We start from the raw sequence: 22675 nt of genomic DNA, 5'->3' as shown, positions 1-22675 counted from the left end.
GGAAGAGGGAGAATGTGGTGGTGATGGTTGAGGGGGAAGACACCCAGTGACAGGCTGCCCCTCCTCCACCCCCAAATCTGAGGTGGGGGTGGGGAGCTGGTTGTTTCCCGAATGTCTGCAATGCCATAGCAGCTGATTACTCAGCTCCAAACCTCATTTGAGTTTGGATGCCTGGACTTGCCTCTGGGATTGTATCCAGAGAGTCAATGGAATGTTATCCCAGTAGCTGAGGCCTGTGTAGATGGGGGCTTTGGAGATCAAGGACCTCCCCAGAATTTATAAGGGATGTGGGTAGAGAAAGGAAAAGTCTTTAGAAGGTGGACAGTGATTTCCTGCTTCCACCAAGGAGCTGACGGGACACTCATTTCTCTCCTCCCCTGCTCGAAGTCTGTCTAGTTTCTGCCTGGTGTCTAATCTCAATTCCTCCCATTATAGTGATGGCAAAGCTCCTCTCAGTTGAATGCACAGAGGCTTCTTCCTTCCAAAAGGCATCCTACAGGTGTTTCCCATCCCCTCTGCCCCTGGGATAACCCTTTCCTTCCCAGGCCTCATTTGGCCTGGAGGAGGCAGGAGGGGGACGTGATGGAGCTGAGAGGTAGATGCTGGGAGGCAGGGGGTTAAAACAAGGTGTGGGGATGGGCTTCAGGCCTCTGCAAAGACCCTCTCAAGCCCGCCCATGAAGGAGCTGGCTTTCAAGAGCCTAGGGTTCCCCTTGACCTGGGAGCCCCATTCCAGGAGGTGAGTAATGTTTTAACAATGATGGTTGAAAAGAAAAAGTCACCGACCCCATAGTGTTTCTCTTTCATATCTCCCCCTCTCATTTCAAGGTGGGGTAAAGAGGAAGAGTTCCGTCAGCTCTTGTTTCTCCTCACCTCACCCCACCCCACCTCGTGCCCCTGCCCCTACTCTGAGCAGCATGGCTGTTGGACCTGGGGAGCCAGGAGAAATTCTATCAGTGAGTCCCTGGGTGACTGCTCTCTCTCCTTCCAAGATGAAAACACTTCGAGAGAGACAAGCGGCCTCCTCACCACGCCTCCACTTCCCCATTTCCTGGCCTGTGCAGATTGCTTAAAAAGGGGGAATAGGGCTGGGCGCGGTGGCTCATGCCTGTAATCCCAGCGCTTTGGGAGGCCGAGGTGGGCTGATCATGAGGTCAAGAGCTGGAGACCATCCTGGCCAACATGGTGAAACCCTGTCTCTACAAAAATACAAAAATTAGCCAGGCATGGTCGCGGGCACCTGTAGTCCCAGCTACTAGGGAGACTAAGGCAGGAGAATCACTTGAATCCAGGAGGCAGAGGTTACAGTGAGCCGAGATTGCGCCACTGCACTCCAGCCTGGTGACAGAGCCAGACTCCGTCTCAAAAAAACAAAACAACAACAAAAAAAAATTGGTGGTAGGGGTGGAAATAAAAGGCCCTTCTACTCCTAACCTCACAATACAAAGGCCCCAGAGAAATGCTTGGAGACAAGCAGGCCCAGGGAGCTAGGCACACAGACACCGCATGTGCACACATGGACCCACAGAAGACACGCACACAGGCAGGCGGACACACACAATGGGGTGCAGGGAGTGGGCAGAGCCAAATGTAGACACATGTGTACATGAAGCATTCCCATGGTTGTACACGGACATAACACAGAGAGATGCCCTCACAGCTTATATACTCACAGAGAGAAGCACAACACAGCGAAGCACCAAAAGGGAGATGCCCGGCGACTTGACCGTAGGCAGAAACAGACATGCATGTCCAGAAATATACAGACTAGCTTCCTTGTGTGCAAGCAGCACATGTGTGTAGGCGGGTGGGGGGGCAGTCTCTTTTTCTCTACCTATTTCTTCTCCTGCCCCCTTCCCTTTCTCTCTCCCTTTCCCAGCTCTCCATCTATTTTCTGGGAACATTTATCTGGTGAGTGGTTGAGGAGAGAGGCTGAACAGCCACAGAAACCCGATAATTTTATTCTGACTTGATTGTTTGTGTTCCCTGAAGCGTTGCCTACTTCTTTTCCTAAGCTCTAGCAAGAAAAGCTTCTGTCCCCAGCCCTTCCTGGTACAACTCATGGCTCCCAGACATGTCCTTGGAGTCCAGCTCTGCCACGGGAACCCAGAGGCTATTTAAGGGGGCTTAAGTGGCCTTTCCTTCAGAAGTCTCCACTGATCCCTCTTCCCCACTTCCCGACATTGACTCCAATCCAGGGAAGCAGGAAGGGGCTTGGGATCACAGAGTGGTGAGGAAGGCACAGCTCTGCGAACCAAAGATCTGTATCTGATACTACTTGCTGTGTGACCTTGGGCAAGTTACATACCCTCTCTGAAACTCAGATAATTTCTCTTGCTAAATTCTGGGTGCAGGGACCAGAGTGGGCTAATGTGTGTCTACCACCACTCTCCACTCTAGTCTGGGGCTTTGTAAGGCAGACCCTGTCTCTACCATCAGACTAAGCTCCCCTGTGCCTCAGATGGGATGCATCCTACAGCTGGCTCTTCCCAGCCCCCCAGTTTGATGATGCTGAGGTACTCAGCCCCACTGGCACCCTAGGGGGCATGTCTGGCCAGCTCAGGAAGGGGAAAGGAGTCGGCCCCAAGCTTCCTCCAAACATGAAGCTTTCTGATTCAGTGTCTCACAGTGCCAGGCCTTCAGCCTCTCTGGCCCAAAACTGGAGAGATGACTTCATTTCCAGGGGAGGGTGCCACTCTCTGTGGAGGGCATGTGGAAGAGATTCCTCTCAGCTCTGTATGAACCATTCCTTTCAGAGTTTAGTTGCTTGGGGTTAAGCCTAAAGAAGATAATTTTGCCGCTGCATGAGATTTCACTCAGGTCTGTGGCCCCCATTCTCTCACCCTCCCCATCTCCAGCTGATGTAACATAGAGCCCACATCATGAGGTTGGAGCACCCACCTGGATTATCCCACTTTGATCACGAGGTTCCCTGGGCATCTCCTCCACCTACAAGCCCACCCCATGATTATCTTCTCTGTCCTGGTTTGCACCTTAACCTGATCCATTAAGACTTGTACTCTTTCTTCAGACTGGGGGTTGCCAGAGAGTGCTGCATGGGCCTCCCCTCTTGGACTGGGCACTCCTGGGCACCCTGGCTTCTTCCTCTGCCTGCTCACCCCTCCCTCAACCCTGATGTTCCCACTCTCTTTGGGGTGGAGAGGCTCAGCACATGGGGTTGGGTAGAGGCCTAAGAGGGGATGGGGCCACATGGCACTTGCCAGGCCACGCCCTTTCCACTGCCTGCCTTGCCTGCCAGAGAGCCACAAGACCACTCCTCTCGGGCTGGACCCAGGAGCTGCTTTCTCTGTCTCTGCAAGCTGGGGCCTGCTGCAAACTCCTCCTCCCAGCCCTGGAGCCGCCGGGAATTCTTTGCTCCAACAGATCCTGGGGGAAGCCAGACTGCAGGAGGCTCCTGACATGCCTCTGCCCAGCTCCTGTCACATTCCCCAAGCCCAGGGGGATCAGCTGGATCCACCAATGCAGGCTTCTTCCACCCCTTGTGACCCAGGTCTTTGCCTTACCTCCTCAAATCCTCCTACCCGCCTTTCTAAACCTTGAATTCTGTCTTGGGACTCATCTCTGACTTTGGATCCCTCCCACTCCCAGCCCCTTGGCAGCCCTACCCGAGCAATAATTGTTATCCCCCCAGCTCCCTTGGAATAATATTTACCTCCTCCTCCATACAGCCTTTATAAAGTCTTCATGGATTTGCACTCTGAGATGCAGGCACTCAGTCGAGAGGCCTTGGGCAAGTCACTTCACATCTCTGGGTCTTTATTTCTTCACCTATGCAGTAGGGCCAATGATCAAATGATGCCTCCAAAGGTCATGGAGACAAGGAGAGTTGCACCCCTAGTAAGTTGTGAAAAATACCAAGTATGCTAGGAGATATGGTGGCTTATTCCTTCACCCTGGCTAGACCAATTTGGTGCTGGAAGTGTCTCTCTTTCCATCCCCTAACTTCTTCTCTGACCCACCAGTTCACCATATAATGGAGAATAGTATAGTTCTACCCCCAGGAACACAAAATAACAAAGAGCCAGATTCCTGATTCAAGTCCAACTCGATGGCCTTGGGCAAGTTTCTTAACCTCTGTGTACTGCACCTTTCTTACCTGGAAAATGAAGATGACAGCACGTGCTTCATAGAGTTTTTTGTGGGAACTATATGAGTTGAAACCCAAAAGTCAGCCAGGCACCGTGGCTCACGTCTGTAATCCCAGCACTTTGGGAGGCCGAGGCAGGCAGATCACTTGAGGTCAGGAATTCAAGACCAGCCTGGCCAATATGGTGAAACCCCATCTCTACTAAAAATACAAAAAAATTAGCCGGGTGTGGTGGTGCATACCTGTAATCCCAGCTACTCGGGTTGCTCAGGCAGGAGAATCGCTTGAACCCAGGAGGCAGAGGTTGCAGTGAGCCGAGATCACGCCACTGCACTCCAGCCTGGGTGACAGAGCAAGACTACATCTCAAAAAAAAAAAAAAAAAAAAAAAAAGTCACAATAATACAGTAAGCATTCAGCAAGGATTCGTAATTATTAGTATCTCTGACTGACAAGCAAGGAAAACACTCTCTGTCCACGAGGAATCTTGCCCAAGTACCAGTTCCTCTATTGCTCTTCTCTGCTTGGAAGCCTCTATTCCCAGGTGTCAGGATGGCCAAGTGGTCTAAGGAAGTCTCTATTCCCACCAAGCATCTTTTTGGGTTGGAGCCACCTGTGAGTAAAGCCCTGGTGTGGGCTATCTTCTTCAGCCACCCTGTAGTGTGGGTGATGGGCTGGACAGAAGCTGCTTTGTGACTAGTGGAGGAGGTTGTGCAGGAGGCTGGCTAAAGTGTGAGGATGTCTGACTGCGCTCCCTGGGCAGCCCTCTGAACACCTCAGGTGAGAAGACAACTGAAGAGGGAAGGCCATACAGTGCCTGCCTCAGTCAGAGCTAATGCAGAGGCAGACAAGGCCCCTGACTTCTTCATTCGTGAAAGATCGCCCCCTCCTGTAACCCCAGATTCCCTCCAACTACACAAAAAAGCAGAGATAAAACTGTCTCCGGCTGGGCACAGTGGCTCACGCCTGTAATCCCAGCACTTTGGGAGGCCAAGGCGGGTGTGGATCACTTGAGGTCACGAGTTCAAGACCAGCCTGGCCAACATGGTGAAACCTCATCTCTACTAAAAATACAAAAATTAGCCGGGTGTGGTGGCAGGTGCCTGTAATCCCAGCTACTTGGGAGGCTGAGGCAGGAGAATCGCTTGAACCTGGGAGGCAGAAGTTGCGGCGAGCTGAGATTGCGCCACTGCACTCCAGCCTGGGCTACAGAATGAGACTCCGTCTCAAAAAAAGAAAAAACAACAACAACAACAAAAATATCTCTTTTTACTGATATTTGATTGCATGCTTAGAAAACTCAAGAAACTCCAGAGGAAAAAATCTTCCAGAATTAAGAGAATTTTGGCATGGTGGCTAGATACGAGATAAATATAAGACATCAGTAACTGTTCTTTAGTATAGCAATAAATAAGGAAAAATATTCCTTTTAAAATGGAAATGCAAAACAAAATCTGTAAGCATATAGACGTGGAGACCAGATATTTAGCTGATCAGTAACTGAGATATATAAACCCCTGTCATCATCCCTTCTGCTGGTTCTAGGCACATGATGGTTTCCTGGGTGATCATCCTTCTATTATCTGAATCATGAGATCAAGAAAGCACTTTTCCAGTAGAGGGAGGAATTTTGTAGGTGATCTCCCCTGACAGAGAAGAAAGGGTCAACTTTGGACTCATGGAGGGTACATAGAACTCCCTGGGCCAACTGAGGAGGACACTGAGGAGTGTCCTACCTGCCCATGGCTGATTTAATCTAAAACGGACAGTACAGGCCGGCACGGTGGCTCACACCTGTAATCCCAGCACTTTGGGAGGCTGAGGTGGGCAGATCACCTGAGGTCAGGAGTTCAAGACCAGTCTAGCCAACATGGTGAAACCCCATCTCTACTAAAAATACAAAAATTAGCCAGGCGTGGTGGTGGGTGCCTGTAATCCCAGCTACTCGGGAAGCTGAGGCGTGAGAATCCCTTGAACCCCGGAGGCGGAGGTTGCAGTGAGCCAAGATTGCACCACTGCACTCTAGCCCGGGTGACAAGAGTGAAACTCCATCTCCAAAAAACAAAACAAAACAAACAAACACCTGACAGTACAGTTTGTTGCGCTCCCATCATTGTGTTAAGCCCTTTATATGTGTTATCTCATATAATTTCCTCAGCTGCCCTGCAAAAGAGATTTGGTTAGCTCCATTATATTGATGAGGGAAAGTCAGGCTCAGAGACCGCAAGCGACTGACCTGAGGTTACACAGTCTCATTGATCTCACCAACAAAATGGGATAATAATAACACTGATCTTGGCTGTGAGGTAGCTGTGAGGATGAAATGAGACAGTGCCTGTGGAAACTCCTGGCATAGGGCTTAGCACACGGTAGGTCTTCCGTTAGCACCATCCCTGCCCAGATCTTGGGAGGAACTCTCTGCTCTTCTGCTTGCCTTCCTTTCCAGCCCCTCTCCTGCTCCCTTTGGCCTTCTGACTTCTTCAGTTGCCCACCCTCCCCTGGCTGAAGGCACATCATCCTCCCTCACTCACCATCAGTGGTTCCTGAGCTCAGGGCAGGCCTGACTGACCTAGGGGGTGGGTGTGGGACAGTGCCACACACATTGCATGACGTGGCCAGGCACTCTCAGTGTGCAGGGAAGCACACGCTGCTGCCAGGTGCAAGGTGAACTGCCTGGGGTGGGGGACACCCCTCCCCTGCTCCAGCTAATCCTCCAGGGTGTGGAGTCTCTGTTCCCTGCTGACTCAGCAGACACTTCCAATCCTGCTCTGATTTGCCCCAGGAGACAACCCAGGAATTTGGGCCTTGAGGCCCCACCCACTGTCCCCATCCCCAGGTTTGTCTCCTTCCAAGGTGCCTATTCTGGCTGCGTGACCCCTAAGCCCCTCCTCTGACTCCTCATCTTGGGCAGAGGCAGCCAGGAGACTCCTGGCCCTTCCTCAATGCTTCCTGGGCCTCTGAGCTTCCCAGGACGCTCCTGGAGCTCAACAGTCCTGGTCCATACTCTCTCCCACCCCCAAAAAGTCTGCTAGATTCCCCAACAAAACAGGCCAATTGAAGAAAAGCATTCAGGGGTGTCAGATCATTGGGACCACCTGCTTATGATCCAGAGGCCTCTCTTGGTTCTGCAAGGGTTTGAGAGCCCACTCAGCAGTGCCTGTCCAGGTGTAGCCTCGTGTAGGGAGAGGAGCCCCAGCACTAAGAACAATCACCTGCTGTGTGACCTTGGGCAAGTCACACAGCCTCTCTGGGCCTGCTTCCTGATGATTAGATGAGAATGCCTAGAGAGAGTGCGATCACTGCCAACTCCTGCAGTTGCTCAGGAGAAGCAATTGGATGCTGGGCTTTCCTCTTGTCATCTCATTTAACCCCCATCAGCCTGGGGAGGGGCAGTTATCATGTCCCCCTCAGCTTCACAGCCCCTCTCCTGATGCTGAGAGAGGGACTAGGAGAGGGGTCCCAAGATCAATCATTTCATGTCATTATTCATGCATTATGTGTTCACTGAGCATCCTGCTATTCCAGCCTGTGCTAGGCATGAGGTGGGGGTTGGGGGTGTCCAGGAGAACATGTCCCAGTCCCTGACTTCATTCCTGATGCCCCCAGTTCAGATTCTTCCCTAGTTCTGCCCCTAGGGACCTTGGTATAAAAAGGCATTTCCAGGTCCCTTGCCTTCCAGCCCAGCAACCCTCCCCAGGGGGAACAAAAATACTCCACGTGGTTCATGCCCATGCTATGAGCTGGGGACAAAGCAATAAGGAAGGCGCCATGCAGGCTCTGCCTCCACAGAGCTAGGATGGGGCCTGCAGAGAGTCACTGAGTTAGTGGTGACAAGCATAGCCCAGTGACAAAAGAGAAAGGCAAGGGCTGGAGACCCATGTTGGAGATGGGGGAAGGCTTCCCTGAGGAAGTGGCCTTAAGGGCTTCTGGTGGGGAGGTTGCTGGGCCCCTTGGAAGAGCCTGAGGCTGCCCTTCCCTGACTTCCTGGCCCCAGCCTTCTCCTGCAATCCCCCAACCTGCTCCCTCTGCCCCCAGCCCCACTAGTGCCCCATCAACATCATCCTCCTGCCCGCCTGGGGCCTCGGAAACTCATCTCCAAGCACTTTTTGGCTTGGAAGTCTCCAAGTCTCAGGCTGTTGGGTAGTTGGTAAACAGCTTATTAAGGTGATTAACACTGCAATTAAAGCTGGAAAAACAGAGGCCGGGGTGCTGGCTGCTTCCCCTTCTCCTTCCCCCTCCATTCTCCCCTTCCCTTCCAATCCCCTCAAGGCTTAGTTGATGGAATTCAGCCAACGTAGCCACCTAGAGCCCTCATCTAGGGTCTTGGAAGTCAGGGGCTGGGAGGCTGAGGGTCAAGGGTCTTTGCCAGCTGTCTAGAATCTTTACCACTTTGCTCACATTACCCCAGTGGCTCTGCTGGACTAGATAATAAGCAGTAGGGGTGGTGTGTTCCTGAAGGGTGTGGCATATGGAGGCTGAAGTGGGTGGGGTCTCTGAGATCCCCTAGTATCTGGGACCCCCTCCAGGGAGGGGTCCTTAGGGAAAGAGAGACCATCCTTCTCATCCACTTCCCCAAGTGAGAAAAGCAGAAGCTATCTCCTCCCAAAAGAGGCGCAGGAGCTTCCGTACCCCAAGCTCAAGGTGCTGGAGCATCTTCCAGCAAACCTGAGGGTCTGGGAACGGCAAGACCCTTACCCTTCTCTTAACCTGACACCCAGGGAAGGATGTGGGGACCCTCTGAGTCTGCGGTTTCCCTCCCTGCACTGGCCCCAGCATGATTCATAAGACAGCTGCGATCAGGCTCCGCAAGCCTCACTGCTCTTGACCCCATGAAGTCCCGGAGGGGGGATATGTTCCCAGAGCCGCCCCCCACCCATCTTTGCCTATCATGCTTCCATCTTCTTTCAAGGCTTCCTTCAAATGCCTCCTCCTCTATGCAATCTTTCCAGGCTTCCCTCCCACTCACCACCAACTGCCTTGCCCTTTCCTCTGACAGTCCATCCTGTCCTCCCTGGACTATGTCAGGTGTGCCCAGCTTCAGGCCCCTCCCGAGTGGGTCTGCTTCTGGCCCTGGAGCTCTTAGCACAGGGTCTATGCCTTCCTTTTCCAGGCTTTGGTCATCAGTCAGACCACCTCCTGGAACAGTGCCTGAGATATAGCAGGTGCTCAATAAATAATTGGTTGATTTATTCCTTTTATGAGTGCACCTAGAGATGGGTGCCGCCAATGTAGCAAGTGCAGCCAGTGGGCTGGGTCTGAACTGGGGGTGTGGAGTGATGGATGGGGCAGGAGGCAGGCTGGGGAGCAAGCCCCATCACCCTGGTCACCATTAGCAGCAGCCGCTTCCATTAACTGAGTAGTACTCACCATCTGCTGGGGACCTTGTTAAATATTTTCCTCACATTATCTCATTTAATCCTCTCAACAACTCTGCTAGGTAGGTAGCATTATCCCTACACTACAGATGAGGAAACTGAGGCTTAGAAAGGTTAAGTGACTTGCCCAAGGTCACACAACCAATAAAGTACTGGAGGCAGGATTCAAATCCAGGTCAGCTGACTCCAGCATGCACATTCCTGACTGCAACATTAAGCTTTCCCAGGACCAGCCCTCCCCTCTCCATTTCGCCTCCCAGGGAAGAACCCAGGGAGGAGGGCTGGCCAGCTGGGGTGGGTGGGGCTGTGGTGGCTCCAGCTTTCAGACACTCTGCACTGGGATGCCCAGAGATTCTGAAAAGCCCACTAAAAGCACCCATTCTCCAGACCTAGGGTTCAAATTCTAGCATTGGCAAGTATGAGTTATGTGACCTCAGCAGAGACTAAATTTCTTTTGCCTCCGTTTTCCCACCTGATAAATGGGCACTATACCACCTACCTCCCAAGCTGTTGTGAAGGTCACATGCAAAGTGCTTGGCACGGAGTAGGAGTTTAGCGAATGCCAGCTGTGTCTAAGTTTTGGAGAACAGTGACCCTCAGGGCAGGCTGGGGTTCCCTAGCCCGCCCTGCTTCTTCCCCGCCTCACAAAGGTTGTCACGAGGCCACGGGTGTAGTCAAGAAGCACCTGGTAGAAGATGGGCTCAGCAGGCTTACCCTGGTACCCTGCCAGGGCCTCCACCTCCAGCCCCTGTGCTTGTGGGGGGCCCCCACCAGGGCTGATGAAGAGGGTGACCTGCCTGGCCTAGAGGTGAGGAGAGGAGGAAGGGGAGGTCAGGGGTGGGGCTGACCCCCACAGGAGGTCACCTGGGCAGTTAATCCAGCCTGACAGAGCCGGGATGAGCAGGGAGGAATTAGGGAGCTTACAACATCCTTTCATCCCGGAGCCGCCGACTGCCCGCCCTGCCTCCCTCCTTCCTTCCTCTCTCTCTGCCCTTTCCTTCTCTCTCCCTCCCTTTGCTGGCAGCCCAGCCCTAATAAAATGCAGTGTCTCCAGCAAGTCTGCCCGGCTGCCGCCTCGCTGCTCCCGCCTGCACGCAGCCCTCAAACCAAACTGCTCAGCTCAGCCCTGCCTGGCAGCTGCCACCTTAACCCTTGCCAGCCCGGCTGGCATCCGTGAGCTGGAGGCCCTCCTCCCTTCCGCCTCCCGTGGGCATGGGGGAGGGAAGAGCCTACCTTCTGAGAGGGAGGGGACTGGATGAGGGCTAGGTCTCCCCAGCTCTGGAGCCCTGCTGGAGGACCCCCCATCTGTGTGGCTGTGAGCGTCCAACAAATCCCTTCTGTGAGCTTGAGGCCCGCTCCTTCTGCCTCATCCTTAGTCGGCTGTGTGCCTCACAACAGCCCCAGAGGCCAACAGGGTGGGGATCGTTATCCCTATTTGACAGATGGTGAAACTGAGGGCCTTGACACAGAGGTTCCTATCTAAGCTGGGTCACCTCGGCTGTTGGGTAGTGTTTTCTTCTTTCTCTTTCTCTCGTTCTTTCCTTTTTTTTTTTTTTTTTCAGGGTCTTGCTCTGTCGCCCAGGCTGGAGTGCAGTGGTGTGATCACTTCTCACTGTAGCCTCGACCTCTCATGCTTAAGCAATCCTCCCACCTCCGCCTCCTGAGTAGCTGGAACTACAGGTGCATGCCACCATACCCGGCTAATTTTTGTGTTTTTTGTAGAGACGGGGTTTCACCTTGTTGCCCAGGCTAGTCTTGAGCTCCTAGGCCGAAATGATCTGCCCACCTTGGCCTATCAAAGGGCTAGGATTATAGGCATGAGCCACCATGCGTGGCCATGCTACTGATTTTCTATCTGACTTTTTCCATTACAGGGAGCTGCTCTGCTTGTGTGTGTGTATGTGTGTGTGTGTGTGTCTGATGCTAGGGTGACTTGAGTGATGTGTGGCTGTGCACCTGTGTTGGCAGCCCGCATCTCTTGGAGTATTATGGCTTTGGCTTTGTACCTCGTGTGATGCCAACATGTCTCAGGTGTGTGTTTGCATCTGTGGATGTGTCTGCAGATGACAGGTTTGCCTCAAGTGGGAGTCCATGTGTGTGTGACGATGGGGAGATGTCATTGTGTGTCTTGATGCATGCATGTGAGAGAGAGGTAGCTTCACAAGCGTGTGCATGCATTCACGCTGTCTCCCGTCTGTGCCAAGATGTGTCACTCTCACACACCTCCGTTCATTCTGCCACCTCCAGCTCTCCGTCTCCAAAGCCTTGGAGTTGGGCACCTAGAAGAGGAGGGTGGCGGCAGGGAAAAGGCTCTGAGTCAGGGCCTGAGCCCTCCTTGAGAATTAAACACAGACCCCTCCCCCATCACCAGGCCTGGATCACAGTGCTAGGTCCCTCCCCACTGAGGGAGCAGTCGTGTCCCCCTGACTGAGGCCCCACCCTCACCCCAAGCTGAAAGGGACAGACAGGAGGGTGAGGGGCCAGGAGTGCCTGGGCGTGGAGGCAGGGGGTTACACACATGTGCAAGCATGTCTGCATGTGAGCTCCAGATCAAAGACCAGCCCTGAGGTGACCCGGCGGCGGTGCAGAGGGAGCTGTCTGATTCTGAGCACCAAGCCGCCAAGCAGTGGAGTCAGGGAAGCTGCTGCTGGGAGCCTCCCCCAAAGACCTGCCCAGATTGGGGACAGCCATCGTTTCAGGAGCACCTGCCACCAGGGGCCAGGCCCAGCCCAGCACCTTAGCAGTGGTTTCCTAGGGGCCCCGTCTCCCTCAGAGCGCAGAAGTGCCTCCCCACTGGACACCTTCCCCAACTCTCAGACCCTCCCCACAAGAGCTGCCACCAGCCTCCAGTTCAAAGAGCTCAGTGGTTATTTTCATCTTTTTTATTAACATTATATATAAAGATGAGTCCAGTAAGAAAGCAGAAATGAGAAGGCTGGGAGGGGGTGGGAGATGGCTTTGCTTCTTCCCCCCCGGGTGGGACTCTTGGAGACCTACCACGTCTCTCTTGGCCCCTGCACCTCCCACAAAACCCAAATCCAGCCGGAGCCCACATCTCTCAGCTTGAAACACACAGGGAGATCCGTTCAGGAGGAACATGGCCACATAAATAGGAAACCGCAGCAGGGAGGAGGCTGCTTCTCTCTGTTGCTCTTTAAAAAAAAAAAACTTACTATATATTTATATATATAGCTACAGTCTTCTACCTCTCCTTTTTTTTTTTTCAATGTTTTACTGCATCAGGGGTGGGGGAAAGTTAGCTTTGGCGGGATGTCTGGGTCAGGGAGGGGCAGTGCCACCAGCCCTCCAGGCAGTTACCCCTTACTCCCAAAGGCACAAGTTCTAACTCTCCCCTCCTCTCCCATACACCTCACCCGACATTCTCCAGCTCGGAGCAATCTGTTTCCAAGGCCACCGGAAAGGAGGTGTTTGGGGGTTTGTCTTGCCTGGTATGTCTCTTTGGAGATTTGGGGTTTGGCACCAAAACTGCCAACTTACTGGAGGAGTAGAGAAGGTGAGGTGGGGGAAGGGACAGAACAGAGGCACCCTTGCAAGGGGAGACTTGGCCCTATCTGTGAACAATGCCCTTTGTTTTCCTATTTTTCAACAGCTTTTAAAACCAAAGTTGTGCAAAGTCCTGGACATGGAAGAAAGAAGTCCATAGGAAAAACGTCTGAGACCCACCTCTCCTCTCGGAACGGAGGAGAGGGGAGAGAGATGGCTCCTTTAGTTCTTTCCTCTAAAGCCACAAATATTAAAAGATTCCCTCACTTAGGGGGTTTTCTTTGGTTTCACCCTCAAATCTTAAATGAGGGCTAGAAGTGCAGGGCGGTGACCAGTTCAGGTCCCCACCCAGAGTCCTCGTCATGATGTCCACTGTCTTATTGGCCAAGGGGCCGCTCGAGCAGGGGGAGACCACCAGTGGCTCAGGAGGGACTAGGCCTGGCAACTTTTAAGATCCACGGTGCCAGGTGCCCCAGCACAGGCAGGACCCGCAAACCCTCCACACTCTCCCCCATCCCAAGGTCTCCAGTCTGGGAACAGGCACTAAGTTTAAGAAGCTGGAAGATGATGAGCCATTTAAAGCCAATCCAGGCTCCTGGAGCAGGTAGGGGAATGGCTGTCCCCACTGGGGTGGAATGTCCCCACATCTGGAGGGGTACCCCAGTGTCTAGGCAGAGGGAGGGAGGTTCAGGGGGCATCCTTGGTCCATGCAAATGTCATCTGGAAGCGCTTGGGTCCCTGGAGGAAGGGGCAAGGGAGGGGGAAAGGGAGTTCCTTTTCCCTGTGCTCCTCGATGATTCCTGAGTGGCTAGGACGGAGGCGCCTTCTGCCTGGTCCTGGGGTCCTTTGTCAAGGGTGCAGGCCAGGTGGGTGCTCAGTACACAGCCCCAGGGTTGGGCGGGGGCCCGGGAGAGGCATGGTGCAGGGTGGCTGGCTGAGGCGGCTGCTGCTGTAAGTGGGGTCCACTCAGGTTCTGTGCGTGGTACCAGGAGTTGGTGGGGTCGTCCAGGTAGCTGGGGGAGGCACTGTATGGGAGCGGCGGGGGCAGCTGACTGCGGGCAGGGGCCGGAGTGGAGTGGGAAGAGGTGTCCCAGAGGGCGGGTGATGGTGGTGAGTTGCAGGCCATGGAATCACTGTTATTGGGACTGTGCTCCAGCGGCACCTCCCCGTTCTTGTAGAGTTTCTTGAACTTGGAACGGCGGTTCTGGAACCAGATTTTCACCTGGGCCAGAGAAGAAAGGGGTAGCTAGTTAGCCTCTCAGAATGCTAAAACAACCCTGGGAAGAACCTAGCCAAGAAAAAGAAAGGCCAGAACCCAATTTCACATAAGAATCAGGCAAAAAACAGGCCTCCTGACTCCCGGGACACCAGTTTCTTGGATCTGGGATAGAATTGTGGCTAGGAACATTCAGCTGCCTGGGTCCAAATTCTGCTCTGTCACTTACTAAGCGTGACCTTGGGCAAGTTGTTTAACCTCTCTTGTTCTTGACTTCCTCTTGTCTGCAAAATGGGGATGAGAACAGCACTATTACCTGCCTCATAGGGTCATTCTGAGGCTCAAATAAGGTACGACACATAAAAAACTTAAAGCAGCCTGGTATGTAGTAAGCACTCAATAAAAGGCCGTTGAGGTGGGAGATGGACGGTTTGTAGCATTTCATTCACATTAGACACCCATAAGCAGAGGTGCACAGATACACAGAGACAAACACACCCACATACACATCTCCATACGCAGCCACGTTCCCACTCACAGCCTCACACACAGACACCAGACAATAAAAATACACGCAGACACAGATACACCCAGATAAGCACCCCACAACATGAGCACCCACATTCACACACTCAGGTGTGGAGAAGTTCTCCTGGGCTCGGGCTGGATAATGGGGGTGACCTGGGGACTCAGGAGCAGGTGAGCCATGATTCCCCAAATTTCCCCTGGGGTATCTCCCCCTCCCCCTGCCACTCCCCACCCCATGACTGGTACAAACAATGAATCAGCTCCTCACCAGGTGACCCAGATTCCCGGCGGATGGGGCCCCACGCAGCCACAGCCACAACCTAGGCCCGCCTGTCAACACCTGGAGGGAGCCAGGCATCCACTGCTCCTCCCCTGAGCAGTGACAGGCTGCTGGGGGCTTTAGGGACTGGATGAGGGTGGGGGTGCGGCACTCACTTTTGAGTCCCCATCTCCTTCAGGTAGGGAATTTGGCCTCTCTTGAGTGTTCAAGTGCTGAGCAGGAATGTGGTATTTTGATGCAAGCACACATTTCTGAACATGCATTCAGAACGCATATGCATTCAGGGCGCACAGTCACACACACATGCCCCCATCGTTATGCACAATGACCCCGGCAGGATCACACTCCTTACATGAGCATCCTTCGGTGCATGCAGACCCACACAGCACGTGTGCAAACACACTCGCCTATACATGCACACAGACAGTCTGCACACATGCCTAGCCTGGAGGGAAAACACGATGTGGACTCCTACTAAGTGACTAGCACTGCTGGGGGACTTGGGAGCTGGGAATTCTGGAGTAGGGGAAGGAGGGCACCTCTCCCTGGGACAGACATACACAGTTGCACGGGTTCACAACTATGCTCACTTGTACACGTGCTAACGCATAACGTTCCAACCGAAGTTGAACCTCGCAGGCCCCCATCCCAAAGGCAAGAGTTCCAGGAGCCCGCAGGGCCCTTCAGTGGCCAGCCAGGCTCGGCAGCGCGCGGGGAACTACGGGGTCCCGCGCGCCCCCGCGGCCCTGGACAGCCAAACACCAACCTGTGTCTGCGTGAGGCCCAGCTGCGCGGCCAGCTCGGCGCGCTCGGGCAGCGCCAGGTACTGGGCCTTCTGGAAGCGGCGCTGCAGGGCGGCCAGCTGGTAGCTGGAGTAGATCGTACGCGGCTTTCGGACCTTCTTGGGCTTCCCATTCACCATGCGCACCTCTGCTTCCGGCTCCTCCTTCACCGACACTGCGGGGAACGCACCGGGCGGAAGAGGGGGCGGCTCAGCCTCGGCCTGCGACTCCTGCGACCCTCCAGGGCCCCGCCGGACGCCCCTCCCTTCCGCCCACCGACTCGCCGCGGGGTTCCCTGCCGCGCGCTCCGCCGCCCGCGGCCCAGGGGGGAGCCGCGGCCCCAGAGCCGGAACTGGCCGCGGCCCACAACGCGGCGCTCCCAGCTCCGCGCGCGGCCGCCGCAGCACTGTCCCCGGCGCCAGCCGCCGCCTGCTCCAGGACCGCCTCGGCTTCGCTCACGACCCCTTCCCGGCTCGCCTCCCAGCCTCGGGGCTCCTCGCCGCCCGGCTGCTAGCCGCCCCCTTCCCAGTCCCATCTCGCCGTCGGTTGTTTCTCTCGCTCCTTCCCGTCCGCCCCCCGCCCTTTAAAAAAGTTTCATTTTAGAATCTCTTTAGATTTTCAGAAAAGTTGCAAGGATAGTGCAGACTTTCTTTCTTTCCCTGTCCCCCTTCTTCCCCCTTCCTTCTCTCCTTCCTTTCTTGTTTCTTCTGCCCGTTCTCTCACCGTCTTTCCATACTTCCCTCTTGCTGCCTTCACTTTTCCCTTTTTCAGCTTCTCTGCCTCTCAGTGGCTGCTTCCCTCCGCTTTCCCGCAACTTCCGTGGGTCCTTCTCATTGCCCCCTCACGACCCCTAGTCTCCCCATCCCTTATCCAAAGGAGGGCCCCTAGAGTTTCCAGCCCCTGCCGCCTACCCCCAAGCCCTCTGCGACTTGATCGAGGATCGCCTGCTGAAATGCCCACGAAATCACCTCGATTCGGAGGTTTCCTGACAACCCACAGCCTTCCCCTTCCTCTCTCAGCTCACCCCGATCCTCATCTGGGACCGCGGCGCACTGCGCACATCGCGCCCCAAATGCTTGCACACCCGGGGCTGGAAGGTCGCCTGGTCCCTCTGAGGGTCATCTAGGCCAACTTCTCTAACTCCAGACAGTACTTTTCTTAGAAGTTTTCCTAGATTTTGGCTTCCAGTCCATGCCTTTTCCTCCCTCGGGAACCTTCCAGTGTCTCCCACTGTCCTCGCGACCCCGTGGCCCTCACCTGGGTCCTGGGCTGGCAGCGGCTGCTCCCGATACGCCCCGTATTGCCGGTAGGAGGCTCCGTAGGTATATTCCGACTTGGGCGAGTAAGCGCCCGTGCCTGCAAGCCCATTGAGATTGAATTGGTGGTGGTAGGTGTAGGGGTTCACCGTCTGGCCATAGGGCTGGCCCGAGTAGTAATCGTGCTGGGGAGCGCTGTAGTAGCCCAGGTCAGTGACAGAAGACTCGGGCAGGGTAGGCGAGTCCTTGGAGCCCGCATGGCAGCTAAGGGAGCTGGAGATGTCGGTGAGGATGCTGCTGAGCTTGCGATCGAAGGAGCCACTCATCCTGGCGGGCGCTGCGCCTCCCCAGGGCTGGCCTCCGCAGAGGACAGGAACGGACCGGAGTGCAAGAGAGGCGGAAGAGACGAGGCAGGGGTGTGTGTCCAGAAGGCGAGGGGAGGACCCGGCCGCGTCTGGGGGGAGGGGGAGGCCGAGAGGCGCTTACACCATTGCCTGCCGTCAGGCGGTCGCTGCGCGCCTCTCCTCGCGTCCCAAGCCACAATCAAATGCTGCCAGCTCCGCCCGGCCAGCCGGTTATAGACTCAATAGTGGAGTCGCCGAGGGAGGCTCCTACGCGCTGATTGGCTGCAAGTCTTGCCTTCCAGGCAAAACACGCTTTTGCTCTCTCGCTCCTGTGCTCTCCTCTCTCTCTCTCTCTCTCCCTTTTCCTTCTCTCCTGCCTCCTCTCTCTTCTTTTTCCCCCAGTCTTTGTTGTTACTCAAAACACACACACACACGCGCGCGCACACACACACACACACACACACACACCCTCCTTGCTACTCTTGTAGCTCCAGCCCAGATAAGTTCTCTGAAGGAGGGGCGTGGACGTGGAGGGGAAGGTTTGCTCTGTGGAGCCCCCAGGATCTGTCAGTCTGTTTCTCTGGCTGGGGGATGAGAGATGGGCTTAGGTGAGGTGGGGAAGGAGGGGAGTTTGCCCATTGTGTGTTTGTGGAAAGAGATGGTCTAAGGTGGGGTATGGTTGTGTGTGTGTGCACACGTGTGCACGCACTGTGCAAATGACAGGCATACAAATGTACCCAAGTGGTGAGGACTCACAGCCCCTGAAAATGGTTTCTCTTAAAATCAGAAGAAAAGGAAAACACCTTTTAGGTGAAAGAGAATGTTTGAATATATGATATTAATATATTGTCTTAATAGCAATGCAGTCATTGCTGTTATATCCTTGTATTACATAATTACAAAAACGTAATTTAAAAAATTTTCTTTTTATTTAGGAAGGTGCCCACCGGGCAAGAATGTCTTGAGCCTATGAAAGACATAATTTAGCACTAGGAGGATCCTGTTGGAGAAGGGGAAGCAGGCCTGTGTGGATTTAGAGGTTGGTGGGGATGTACAGCCTGTCCGGTGATACCAGAACTATCTCCAAAGCTATGTGTGTGCAATTTCACAGATGGTAGCAAGGGACTTGGGGTCCCCCCGAGTTTGGGTGGACACAGGCTGGCTCTGTGACTGTGTGCTTCAGTAAGTCTGAGGGCAGATTTTGTGTATCATGGGACAGCACTGGGGACTTGGGACACTTTTGGGGATTGGGTGCATGGGACGAGTGTATTTGGGGTGTGTGATGTGAGGATTTCATGTGTTCCACAGTATCCACAGATGTACATGCATGCAGGAGTGTGTCGGGGGCGGGGTGCAGGCAGCGTGAGTGGAGGGCCATCCGCGTGTGAATATGTGGTTGTAGGCAGATGTGTCTAGACCTCTTAGTACCTTCCTCATCTCCAGTAGCTGGGAGCTGTACTGCTCCACTGAATTCCTCCTGCACCAGAAAAGCCCTGAAGAATGGCTCCCCTCTGTGGGGACCCCCAGCTTTTAGTCCTGTCTGGCCCACCAAGCTGGGCCCCCTAGGTCATGCTAGCTGTTCCCAACGTCTAGCTCATCCTTCCCTCCCACACCCCATTTTGCCCTTCGCCTTTCTCTGGGGGAGAGAATCCAAATCTCAGTTCCCAGCCTGCCCGGCTCGCTCCGTCGACCCCACGTCCACTCGCCCTGCCTCGCCGGGCGAACGCAGTGCTAGCGCGCCACCTCGTGGTTCCTTCGAGCTCTGCAGCTCCCCGAGCCCGGCGGCCGGCCAAGCCCCGGGGAGGGGTTTCCTCCGAAGACCCTGCCTGGCAGAGCAGTGTACAGGGGGCTGTATGCCCCTTTCCGAAGTCAGACTCGCGCAGCAGGCTTCCGGCAGTCCAAAGGGCTTTGAGAGCTGCAGTTGGCAGAAACAGAGGGCACGGTCCGCGGACTGAGGGGCAGGGGTGAGTGCCCGCTTGGTCTGGGCCACTCCCGGAGGCCGCCGCGTGGGAAAGGTGGGGGCGGGGGCGGGGGCGGGCGAGGGGAGCGCTATCTGTCTGTCTATCTCCGCGTCCCCCCAGCGCCCAGCGCCCGCCGCTCCGAGCCCGTGGCGGGGCGAGTTGCCACCCGCTCCGGGTGCCCTCTGTTCTGCTGCCAAGAGGGCGCCAAGAGAGCCTGCGGCGTTGGGGGCAGGAAGGGCACTGGGCGGGCCGGCTCCCTCCCAGGATGGGAGCGGGGGAGGCGTTCAGGGCCTGCTTTGGAGCTCCCCCTGCCCCGCCCCGCAGACTGTGCCCTCTGTTTTCGCTAACTGCAGCTGCCTCAGAGAACAGACGGCGTGGGGCGAGCCCTTCTCAGGGGTTCATCCATTCATTCATTCATCAACCGAGATCAAGAAGTGGCAGGCGACTCAGAGCTGGGAGTCTACCTCCCTCCCTCCCCAGGCCCTCACAGAAGCCTCACTCTTCTTTCCTCACTCCTACCCCAAGCCTTGGCTCCTGAGTAAAGAGAATGAGCCCTAGGCTGAATTCTGGAATCTTGAAAGGGCAGTGGTGGTGGATTATACTAGAATAATTTCTAAGCTCCACGCTGCTCTGAAATTCTAAGAGCTCTCGAAATGGTTCATAGTTCATAGAAACTGCAACAGTAGGAACTTAAATAAGCAATTAAACCACTGTTTGCTATTGTGAGGTTGACACATGTTCCCCTACCCCCATTGCATGACATGCTCCAAGATGCCAGAGTGGGTCCGTCCACTTCACCACTGCCTTTCAGATACCCAGGACCCATTGTTGAATGAATAAATGAAGCTTCCTAATGCTGAAGAAGGGCTGAATCATCTTGGCACTGCTCCCGTGGACCCCTGGCTGAGGCTCAGACATGCTGGGCAGAGTCAGGACAGCGGGAAGCATGGGGCAGGCACTGGGCTGCAGGGTAGGGGAAGGCCCCAAGGGTCTCGTCAGGCCGGCAGGACCGGAGCCACCAACTGCTGGGCGGGCACCTGTTAGCTTAGGATGGCGAGGTAGCCGGAGGATGCAGTGGGACCACAGCCACCCACCCCACCTTGCCCGGGCCAACAAGACGAGCAGGTGTCAGCCTGGCCGAGTCCTGCCTCTGGTGGAGGGGTGACGTGGGGCGGCCTGTGTCAGGGGCCTCTGGGAGTCTGGTAGGAGGGAGAAAGGGCAGTGCCAGCCAATGCCAAGGTCACAGTCCATTGCCCACCCTGTCTCTAGCACTGAGAAAAGGTACCCTGTTGAAGCAAGCTATTCCCTAGAACCCAGGCATCATGCCACCTGGGCACTGGCACAGCAGTGGGGCTCAGAGAGAGGCCTCAGGGAGGAACTCAGGGAGGACCGAGCCCTGGTGGGCTGACCCTGCTTTCTCCATTGCCTTGGGGAGTGGCGCCATCTAGTGGTGATTGTAAGAAAGAGCCTGCTTAGCTCCACTGGGAAGACCCGGAAGTGGGTCACCTGCAGGGGCAGGGCCATCGTGCCCAGAAGGAATTTACTTACTTGAGGAGCCCTATTGGCACTAAATATTCACTTTTCATCATCACCTTGTGTTACTCTTTGGCTGCCACCTCTCCCTCCTCTCACCCACCTTTGAACAGCCAGTGGCTCTTTCCCTTGGTTTTCTCATTTGTAAATAAAAAACTGGATTCTTAGATGACCTCTGAGGTCCGTCCAAGCTCGGATGCTCCGTGATTGTAAATTATAGGACTCTTGTCTCTCAAGGGTGAACTCCTCGACCTTCTCACTAACTCCCTTGGAGATACACCCCAAGCTTCCAGCATTTTGCAGCCTGGACTTACTTCCAGAGTCCTTCATTCATTCAACAGATCTTTGCTGAGTCTCTGCTATGTATCTGATCCCATGCTAGGTGCTGGGGATGTAGTGATGAACAAGACAGACCAGGCCTCTCTCGATGGAGCCCATGTTCCAGCAGGGGGTGCGGACACTTAACGACAGCTTCGCCATCATGTGATGTGTGCTGTGATGGGGCAGCACTTGCCGCTGTGCCAGCCTAAGGGGGCCTGAACCCTTCAGAGGGCAGGAGGATATCTGAAATGAGAAGTGAAGGATGTGTGGGACTTGGCTTGGAAAGATAGGGATGAGGGAAAGGAGAGGCTTCCCAGCCCTTGGAAAGTGCCACCTCCCCCTCCTCCACCCACCTTTGTCCAGCCAGGGGCGCTTTCCCTTGGGTTTTCTCATATGTAAATCAAAAAGTGGGTTCTTAGATGGCCTCTGTGGGCCATCCAAACTCTGATGCTCTGTGATTGTAAACTTAGGACTCTTGTCTCTCAAGGGTGAAGCATAGTATTTGTGGGGGTGGTTGGGGGGTACTAAAGGTGAAGCAGGGACCCAGGACTCAGAGCAGTTGGAAGCCTGAAGCAGGAGAATGGGCTTTACTTAGAAGCTACAGGGAACCGCTGAAAGATTTTAACCAGGGGAGGATCATGATTGGGTTTTCATTCTAGAAGGATCCCTCTGGCAGCTGTGTGGAGACGAATCAGAAGTGATAAGACTGAGGGCGAGGGGCCCAGATATGAGACTACTGCAGAAGCTCAAGCAAAGGGAATCAAGTCTGGGTTAAGGAAGAGGCAGTGTGGCCAATGCCAGAGAGAAGAGAAGTGGGTAGAAGTGGAGAGCAGTGGGTGGATTTGAGAGCCATTGAGGAGGTCAGAGGGACAGGGCTGGGGAATGGACTGGGTATGAATGGCAGGGAGAAGGGAAGGGGGGGAATGACCCCTGAGCTTCTGATTTGGGCAACTGGGTGGAAAGTTGGGGCCGTTCTCGAAACAAAGAGAACACCAGCAAGAGGAGACACTTGATGAGGAAAAGAATGTGTCCATTTTTTCCCCCCCACTGGAATCTAACATACCTGCAGAAAAGTGCACAAGTCCTAATTAAAGGCTTTGCATCAACCAAACATAGCTGTGCAACCAGCACCCAGGCTGAGCAGCAGGTATTGAGGAAACAATATCCAACCCTCAGAAGCCCCCTCACTCTCCCTTCCAGTTCCTACTCCCTGAGAGTAAACACTGTCTTTGCTCCTAGCACCGCAGATCAGGTTTGCATGTTTTTTACTTTTATATAAACGGAAGTGTATAGTATATACAGTCAGCCCTCTTCCATATCCATGGGCTGTGCATCCATGGATTCATCCAACCTTGGATCGAAATTATTCAGCAAAATAATTGCATCTGTGCTTGGACACATATAGACTATTTTTTTCTTGTCATTATTCTCTAAATAATATAGCATAACAATTACTTAAATAACAATTA

General features: G+C 54.4%; 1 protein-coding gene across 1 annotated transcript; it reads right to left on the bottom strand.

Annotated features, from left to right (window-relative positions):
* Window positions 1-12348: 12348 nt before the first annotated feature.
* On the bottom strand, window positions 12349-17599 carry DLX3 (distal-less homeobox 3). Its single transcript, XM_004041444.4, has 3 exons — window positions 17049-17599; window positions 15776-15966; window positions 12349-14207 (listed from the first exon to the last, which is right to left on the bottom strand). Exons 1-3 carry the CDS (start codon window positions 17371-17373, stop codon window positions 13860-13862), a joined length of 864 nt encoding a protein of 287 aa, XP_004041492.1. The 5' UTR covers window positions 17374-17599; the 3' UTR covers window positions 12349-13859.
* Window positions 17600-22675: the final 5076 nt, after the last annotated feature.

The sequence above is a fragment of the Gorilla gorilla genome, chromosome 4, assembly GCF_029281585.2.
Source record: "Gorilla gorilla gorilla isolate KB3781 chromosome 4, NHGRI_mGorGor1-v2.1_pri, whole genome shotgun sequence".
Classification (NCBI taxonomy): Eukaryota; Metazoa; Chordata; class Mammalia; order Primates; family Hominidae; genus Gorilla; species Gorilla gorilla.
This window is presented reverse-complemented; position numbering and strand designations above follow the sequence as displayed.

What these genes read in the sequence shown, in the direction of transcription:
- DLX3 (XM_004041444.4), bottom strand. Translation starts at nt 17,373, where the DNA reads ATGAGTGGCTCCTTCGATCGCAAGCTCAGCAGCATCCTCACCGACATC. An exon ending in GCTGCCAGCCCAGGACCCAG is followed by an intron (nt 15,967 to 17,048) that starts GTGAGGGCCACG and finishes CGTTCCCCGCAG; the next exon opens with TGTCGGTGAAGGAGGAGCCG. An exon ending in TGGGCCTCACGCAGACACAG is followed by an intron (nt 14,208 to 15,775) that starts GTTGGTGTTTGG and finishes TCTCTGGCCCAG; the next exon opens with GTGAAAATCTGGTTCCAGAA.